The 8691-nt window shown below is 49.6% G+C and overlaps 1 protein-coding gene across 1 annotated transcript; it reads right to left on the reverse strand.

The window, feature by feature from the left end:
* Nucleotides 1-260: 260 nt before the first annotated feature.
* On the reverse strand, nucleotides 261-1211 carry LOC144279317 (olfactory receptor 6N1-like). Its single transcript, XM_077840789.1, has one exon. The coding sequence runs from the start codon at nucleotides 1209-1211 to the stop codon at nucleotides 261-263; it is 951 nt and encodes a 316-aa protein (XP_077696915.1).
* Between the last annotated feature and the right edge of the window lie 7480 nt (nucleotides 1212-8691).

The raw sequence follows: 8691 nt of genomic DNA on the forward strand, positions 1-8691 counted from the left end.
AGTGTGGACACCATTATACTGGGATAAAGGTGCCTTATACTGGTATAGCTTATTCACCTTCCTGCATGGGAATAACCATCCCAGTATAAAGTACTGTATACCTATATAACTATGTCCCCACTGTGGGGTGGGGTGGGGGGGCTTGTGAGCCTCATAATCCAGATCCAAGGCTTTTGGGTCTAGACAAGGCCTGAGGGTGTTAGCCACCCTATTTCTACTTTGGGTGCCTGGAGGCTCTTGAAAAATCCCAGACTAAGTGACTAGCCTGAGGTCACACTGGAAATCGGTGGCAGTTTCATGAGATTGCCAATTGCTTCCTGAATATCTTTGTTCCTCAAGCTGTAAATCAGTGGGTTGAAGAGAGGGGTTAGAACTGCATAGACCACTGCCACCACCCTGTCGTGGTATGAAGGCCGGCTTCGTGCTGGGCGGATGTACATAAAACCAGTGGTGCCGAAAAAGGCCAGGACCATGGTCAGGTGAGAGGCACAGGTGGAGAAGGCCTTTCGCCGCCCTTCCGAACCCTGGATCTTGATGACAACGCTCAGGATCTTCACATAAGAGAAGAGGATGAGGGCGGTGGGGCCGAGGATGACCAAGGAGTGGAGGGCAAAGTCTATGGTGGTGCTGGTGGACACATCAGCACAGGCCAAGCTGAGCAGCGAGGGGAAGTCGCAGAAGAGGTGCTCTATGCGGTGCGCCCCGCAGAAGGGCAACATGAAGAGCAGGATGATTTCTGGCACAGGCCACATAAAGCCACACACCCAGCACCCTGCCACTAGCCAGAGGCAACTCTTGGGGGTCATGGCGGATGGGTAGTGCAAAGGCTTGCAGATGGCCAAGTATCGGTCGTAGGCCATTGCCGTGAGCAAACAGGCCTCTGTAATACCCAATGCATGGAAGAAATACACCTGCAAGAGGCAGCCCCTGTAGGAGATGGGCTTCCTGCTATCCAGGAGGTTGGCCAACATCTTGGGGATGGTCACTGTGGTGTACCACACCTCCAAGAAAGACAGAATGGCCACAAAATAATACATGGGGACATAAAGATGCGGATTGGCCCGGATAAGCATCAGAATGACAGTATTGCCACCAAGAATGAGTAAGTAGGTGAACAACAGGAGGTTAAAGAGCAGGAGGTGAAAGCGCTCAAGATCTGGGAACCCCACCAGGAAAAATTCAGCTTCCCATGTCTCATTGGTGGCTTCCATGTCCCCCGCTGGGCTGATCTGTAACGACGGCAAGGTAATAATAACAATACCTAGTGCTTTTCCTCAGTAGGACCCAGTTGTCCTGTGTTCCAGTCCCGCACACTAGCTACTGGGAAAAAACAATGTGGAAATAAGTTTTTGGCACCAGGTTAGAGCACAGTGCACAGGCCCTGGCTTCTTCTGGGCCTCCAGCGGGAGGTCAATCCCCCCTCTCTGCCCCCACCCAACCCCTTCCCCTAAGCCCCCACACCCGGCCCTCCTCTTCCACCCAGTTCTACCCCCTCCCCTGAGTGTTCCCACTACCCCCCCCCCAGCCTCCAACATTCTATGGAACAACTGATTGGTGCTGGGAGGGAGGGAGGGGAGGAGCTGATTGGGGGGGGCTGCCGGTGGATGGGAGGTGCTGTGGGGGGGAGCTTGTCTGCCAGTGGGTGCTGAGCACCCACTAATTTTTTTCTATGGGTGCTCCAGGAGTTGGTGCCCATGCCACAGTGTTATAAAAGGGCATTTTGCAGACTCATAGAAGTGTAGGATTCGAAGAGATCTCGAGAGGTCCTCTAGTCCAACCCCTTGCATTCAGACCATTTCTTCCCCCCACAGGTGGAGTGGGGACTTGAGCCAGCCCTAATCGCTGGGCTACAAGTTATAAGGCAGAACCTCTCCCATATTTTGGGTAAGCTCGTCTACAGGGGTCTGATCCGGCGGGTGAGCTCAGAGCACACTTGCAGGATTGGGCTCCTCCCATGTGTTAGGCAGAGGAACACTGGTCTGCCCCCAGTTTGTGAATCACTCTGGGGCCCAGGGAGCTGGACACCTGGCATGGGGCTGCCATGCATAGGCTCAAAGGCAGGGACAGGAAGGTTTGGCTGCAAGCTTTTTGGAGCCAGGCAAGTTTTAGCACCTGTGAATTGTGAATTGCGTTGAGGTCTGAGCCTGGGATTTAGGAGCCTCAAGTGGGCAGCTAGGTTCCTAAATTCTTTTGTGAATCCAGGCCTAAGTGACCGGCCCACGGTCATACACTATGCAGATGAGTCAGTGGCTGGGGAAGCAGGGTGAACTAGTGAATAGTGCCCTGATGTGGGACTCAGGCAGATCTGGGGTCTATTCCAGTGCTCGGCTGGTGCTTATGGGGCAGTCACATCCCCTTATTGTGCCTCAGTTTCCCCATCTGGATAAAGGGCATAAAGATACTCACCTCCTTAGTAAACCACGTTGAGATCTGTAGATGAAAGAGTGGCATATTATTAGCATCAGTCCAGTCCACATTTTTAATGCCATGTAAAATGAATCTCATAATTTAGGAGGGGAAAAAAGAGGAATTAAGGGACTGGAAAAGAGACGACTAAGGGGGGATATGATAGACATCTATAAAATCGTGACTGGTGTGGACACAGCGAATAAGGAAGTGTTATTTACTCTTTCTCATAACACAAGAACTAGGGGCCACCAAATGAAATGAATAGGCAGCAGGTTTAAAACAAATAAAAGGAAGTATTTCTTCACCCAACGCACAGGCAACCTGTGGAACTCCTTGCCAGAGAATGTTGTGAAGGCCAAGACTATAACAGGGTTCAAAAAAAAAACCTAGATAAATTCATGGAGGATAGGTCCAACAATGTCCAGGATGGGCAGGAAAGGTGGCCCTAGCCGCTCTTTGTCTGAAGCTGGGAATGAGGGACAGGGGATGGATCACTTGATGATTCCCTGTTCTGTTAATTCCCTCTGGGGCACCTGCCATTGACCACTGTCAGGAGACAGGATATGGAGCTAGATGGACCCTTGGTCAGACCCAGTATGGCCATTCTTATGTTCTTATGACTGATTTTTCCCCCTGCTCTGCACCTTGTGTAGTCTTTACACATGTGCAAAAGGGAGGGATTTTACACAAGTGTAAATAACCACACAAAGTGCAAGGCACAGGAGTCAGATGCCCAGCAGTTATTCACACATTCCAAGGACAGAAAGGACCACGGCAATCATCTAAACTGACCCCTGGTACAACACAGGCCAGAGAACTGCCCCCACAATAATTCCTGAGCAGAAAAACATCCCATCTGGATTTTAAAAAGGCCAGTGATGGAGAATCCACCACGGCCCTTGGTAAGTTGTCCCAATTGTTAATTGCTCTCAGTTAAAAATGTGAGCCTTATTTCCAATCTGAATTTCTGTAGCTTCAACTTCCAGCCATTGGAAGCTATATTGAAGAGCCCATTATTAAATGTTTGTTCCCCGTGGAGGTACTGGTAGACTGGGATGAAGTCACCTTTGCTTTGTTAAGCTATATAGACTCAGGTCCTTGAGTCAGTCACGACGAGGCAGGTTTTCCAACCCCTGGCTCTGCTCTGACCCCTCTCCAATTTATCAACATCCTCCTTGAATGGTGGGCATCAGAGCTGGACACAGGATCCCAGCAGCGGTCGCATCAGTGCCCAATACAGAGGTAAAATAACCTCGCTGCTCCTACTCAGTAGTCCCCTGTTGATGCATCCCAGGGTCGCCTTTGCTCTTGTGGCCACAGCGTCACACTGGAAGCTCTTATTCAGCTGATTATCCAACACAACCCCCAAATCTTTTTCAGAGTCGCTGCTTCCCAGGAGAGAGTCCCCTATGCTGTACCTATGGTCTGCATTCTAGGTTCCTAGATGTATAGATTTGCATTTAGCCATTAAAACGAACACCATTTACTTGCTCCCAGTTTAACAAGTGATCCAGATCTCTCTGATCCGTCCTCTTCATTATTTACCACTCCCCCAAGTCGTGTGTCATTTCCAAACCTTTTCAGTGATGATTTTAAGGGCTCGTTCAGGTCATTGATGAAAATGTTTATGTTAATGACTCTCAGTCTGAGGCCATAAACAAACTATCACCAAGGGCCCCAAAAGGTTCTGTGTTTTCACCCACTGCTAATGCATCGGGCATAGGACCAGGTTGTTAGGGGCTTATTCCTTCACCCACTTACTTCCCTGGTCCTTCTCACATGAACAGAGAGCAACAATACCCAAAGTCCAAAGGTGCAAACAATTTGATGTTTATTGAGGTGAACTTCCAGCAAGCATGATTCCAGTTTCCTCCCTTAGTGTCCCCCTTCCCAGCTCTGACACCACAGAGCCTTACCTGTGTCCCTGTTCCTATTTCCCCCCCTTAGCAAAACATGATTCCAATTTCTCCCCCCCCCCCCACTTCCTGATTGACTGCAGACTATCTAGTAAAACTTGAGTTCAGCTTAGCTATACCTTAACCTATCATTTTACAGAAATTTAACTAACCAATCCTAACATATTGTAACATGATTATGTAACCAATTATATCCCACCACCTTAATTAGTTTACACCCAGCAAAATTAATTATACAGCAGACAGAAACAATCACAGAACCAGACAGAGATTATACAGACAAACAATAGCAAAGTGGGAACTATAATGACAAAACAATAAAGGAGTGAGGATTTCGCATCCCAGCTCTTGATAAGTGAGTTCTCTCCAGACAGGATGCTATCAAACTAAGTTTCCTTTTATATCTTCTAGGCACTTCTCTTTCTCTGGAGGCGATGGGCATTATCAGGACAGGATTGTATCCTAACAGCCCAAGAGCACCTTCTTTCAGTGGGACTAGTTTGGGATGTGAGGATGTGACCAGTCGCTTCCCAGCTTATGGCTGCCTCTGCTGCTTAGCCAAAGGCCTTAGCCTAAGAACAGGGCCTCAGACTGTCACAGTGAGAAAAGGCCTTATACAGTCAGACAGTGATTTTGATTCTTTCTTTTATACCTCTATAACTAGCTATGTGATTAGAATACACCTAAATTCTTAGAGTATAGGCCTTTACAGACAGGCCTGAATATCTAGGGTCTGTTCCAGCACTGTAGTCCCTCTGGGTGTGTCTGCACAGGGAAGGAAAAGCTGCTCCTTGCATGTGCCAGCCAATGCTTGTGGGGCTCAGCCTGTGGGGCTGTTTCATTGCTGGGTAGATTTCCAGGCTCAGGATGGAGTCTGGGATGTAGGATCCTGCAGGGTGGGAGGTTCCCAGAGCTCGGGCTCTGGCCCAAATCCAGAAATCTACACAGCAATGAAACAGGCCTGCAGCCTCAGCCCCATGAACCCGAGCCAGATGGCATGGGCCAGCCATGGGTGCTGTGAACACACACCCAATGTTCCCAGTAAAGGTTTCAGAGTAACAGCCATGTTAGTCTGTATTCACAAAAAGAAAAGGAGTACTTGTGGCACCTTAGAGACTAACCAATTTATTTGAGCATAAGCTTTCATGAGCTACAGCTCACTTCATCGGATGCATACTGTGGAAAGTGTAGAAGATTTTTTATACACACAAAGCATGAAAAAATACCTCCCCCCACCCCACTCTCCTGCTGGTAATAGCTTATCTAAAGTGATCACTCTCCTTACAATGTGTATGATAATCAAGTTGGGCCATTTCCAGCACAAATCCAGGTCGTCGTCCCGTCCCCCCCCCCCCCCCGCCCACACACACACACAAACCCACTCTCCTGTTGGTAATAGCTTATCTAAAGTGATCACTCTCCTTACAATGTGTATAATAATCGAGGTGGGCCATTTCCAGCACAAATCCAGGGTTTAACAAGAACGTAAAGGAAGATTGAATAGAAAGGAAGAGAAACCCTACCACATGAATAAAGATGCCAAGATCTCATACCTGCCGGTACGTACCTGGCATCAGACGGGGCTCCTTGTCACTCCAACCTCTAGAAAAGAAATCAATGACATTGCCAAGGAAAGAGGAATATAATTTCTTCCAAATGGCCCCAGAGATATCAACTGATAATTGTTGCTGGGATTTTTATTCCCCAGTGGACAGGCTTTCCCGAAGGAAATAAACTCGCTCTGGATTGGAGACAGAAAGCAGATTATTTTAAAATAGAAACAAAGCCAGGAAGGAATTGGAGTCTGGGAGTCTCTACAGGCTGAGCTGGAGAAGAGAAGCTCTTTGTTGGGGGCTGAGATGGACTCATCTATTCTGAGGAGAAGCACAGAGTGCAGAGAGTCATAACACACACTCATAACAACATAAGAACGGCCATATTGGGTCAGACTAAAGATCCATCTAGCCCACTATCCTGTCTTCCAGCAGTGGCCAGTGCCAGGTGCCCCAGAGGGAATGAACAGAACAGGTTATCATCAAGTGATGCATCCCCTGTTACCCATTCCCAGCTTCTGGCAAACAGACTAGGGACACCATCCCTACCCATCCTGGCTAATAGCCATTGATGGACCTATCCTCGATGAACATATCTAGTTCTTTTTTTAACCCTGTTATAGTCTTGGCCTTCACAACATCCTCTGTCAAGGAGTTCCACAGGTTGCCTGTGCGTTGTGTAGAAAAAATACTCCCTTTTGTTTGTTTTAAACCTGCTGCCTATTCATTTCATTTGGTGACCTCTAGTTCTTGTGTTATGAGAAGGAGGAGGCACCCACCACTGCCTCCCCCTCCCGCCAGCTGCAGGCCCCACCCATCATCTTGTCGTCCCCCCCCCGTGCCTCCCGCCTACCGCCGTCAGCTCTTTGGCAGTGCACCAGAGGCACTGGGGGGGAGTGGGAGGAGTGGGAGGAAGACGTGGGGCCTGGGTGACATATGGCCCAGATGCTGGGAGTGGAAGGGGCAGGACCAGCACCTGCTTTATGCTGCCCTGCAGCCCTGTGCAGCAGCTGCCTGAGATAGACTGGCTGGGGAGGTGACTTCAGCTCCCTGCCTGGGCATGGGTTGGGAGCAGAAGCTGCCTCCTGCCCAGACAGGCTCTCCAGACACCTGCCGGGCAGGGCTGCAGAGCAGCGACCGGGAGGGGCTGGCATTAAAAGTGGCTCCCTCCTGCTTCCGTGCCTGGCTCCTGCCCACCAGGGAGAGCAAGAGAACATGTGTGGGGGGGACACAGGTAACATGGGGCAGGGAGAGCGCGGTGGCCCTGGGCTGGGTGGCGAGGACGGGACACGTAACCCTACCCTCAAAGGTGGTGCTTACCAGTAAGAAACCAGCCGGGGGAGCTGCAGACGGAGGCTCGCCGGACTCCCACTGGCTCCCTCCGGCAGTTTGCGGGGCTCCTTGTCCTTCTGGCCCTGCGCTGGGCCTAGGATGGAGTGAGGGGTCGAACACCCCCCAGGAAATTTGGAAGTCAGCGCTCAGGCCCACACGGGGTGGTACCGGTGGCGAAGGCAGCCGGGCGGGCATATGGAAGCCCTGGCCGTGTCGGAAAAGTACACCCAGCAGTGCAGCTGGCAGCTCATTGGGCACCACTGGGGGCCTATTGACTGTTCCACCCTGGGGCCTGGAATTGGAGTAAATAACACTTCCTGATTTACTTTCTCCACACCAGTCATGATTTTATAGACCTCCATCATATCCCCCCTTAGTTGTCTCTTTTCCAAGCTGAAAAGTCCCAGTCTGATTAATCTCTCCTCATAGGGAAGCTGTTCCATAGCCCTAATCATACTGCTCAGCAGTGGTTGTACAAGCCCTCTCACCTTCCATAGCAAAGGCCGAGAGGAGTTTTACATGGAAAGCAGAGACAGAAGCATGTAGCCAAGAATAAAATATATTAAGTAGACTTAGTATATAGAGTCCCATCTTTAAAAAAGGGAAGAAGGAGGATCCTGGGAACTACAGGCCAGTCAGCCTCACCTCAGTCCCTGGAAAAATCATGGAGCAGGTCGGCAAGGAATCAATCCTGAAGCACTTACATGAGAGGAAAGTGATCAGGAACAGTCAGCATGGATTCACCAAGGGAAGGTCATGCCTGACTAATCTAATCGCCTTCTATGATGAGATTACTGGTTCTGTGGATGAAGGGAAAGCAGTGGATGTATTGTTTCTTGACTTTAGCAAAGCTTTTGACACAGTCTCCCACAGTATTCTTGCCAGCAAGTTAAAGAAGTATGGGCTGGATGAATGAACTATAAGGTGGGTAGAAAGTTGGCTAGATTGTCGGGTTCAACGGGTATTGATCAATGGCTCCATGTCTAGTTGGCAGCCGGTATCAAGTGGAGTGCCCCAAAGGTCGGTCCTGGGGCCGGTTTTGTTCAATATCTTCATAAATGATCTGGAGGATGGTGTGGATTGCACTCTCAGCAAATTTGCGGAAGATACTAAACTAGGAGGAGTGGTAGATATGCTGGAGGGTAGGGATAGGATACAGAGGGACCTAGACAAATTGGACCAAAAGAAATCTGATGAAGTTCAACAAGGATAAGTGCAGGGTCCTGCACTTAGGACGGAAGGATCCAATGCACAGCTACAGACTAAGGACCGAATGGCTAGGCAGCAGTTCTGCGGAAAAGGACCTAGGGGTGACAGTGGACGAGAAGCTGGATATGAGTCAACAGTGTGCCCTTGTTGCCAAGAAGGCCAATGGCATTTTGGGATGTATAAGTAGGGGCATAGCGAGCAGATTGAGGGACGTGATTGTTCCCCTCTATTCGACATTGGTGAGGCCTCATCTGGAGTACTGTGTCCAGTTT

Source organism: Eretmochelys imbricata, chromosome 23 (genome assembly GCF_965152235.1).
Source record: "Eretmochelys imbricata isolate rEreImb1 chromosome 23, rEreImb1.hap1, whole genome shotgun sequence".
In the NCBI taxonomy this organism is placed as follows: domain Eukaryota; kingdom Metazoa; phylum Chordata; order Testudines; family Cheloniidae; genus Eretmochelys; species Eretmochelys imbricata.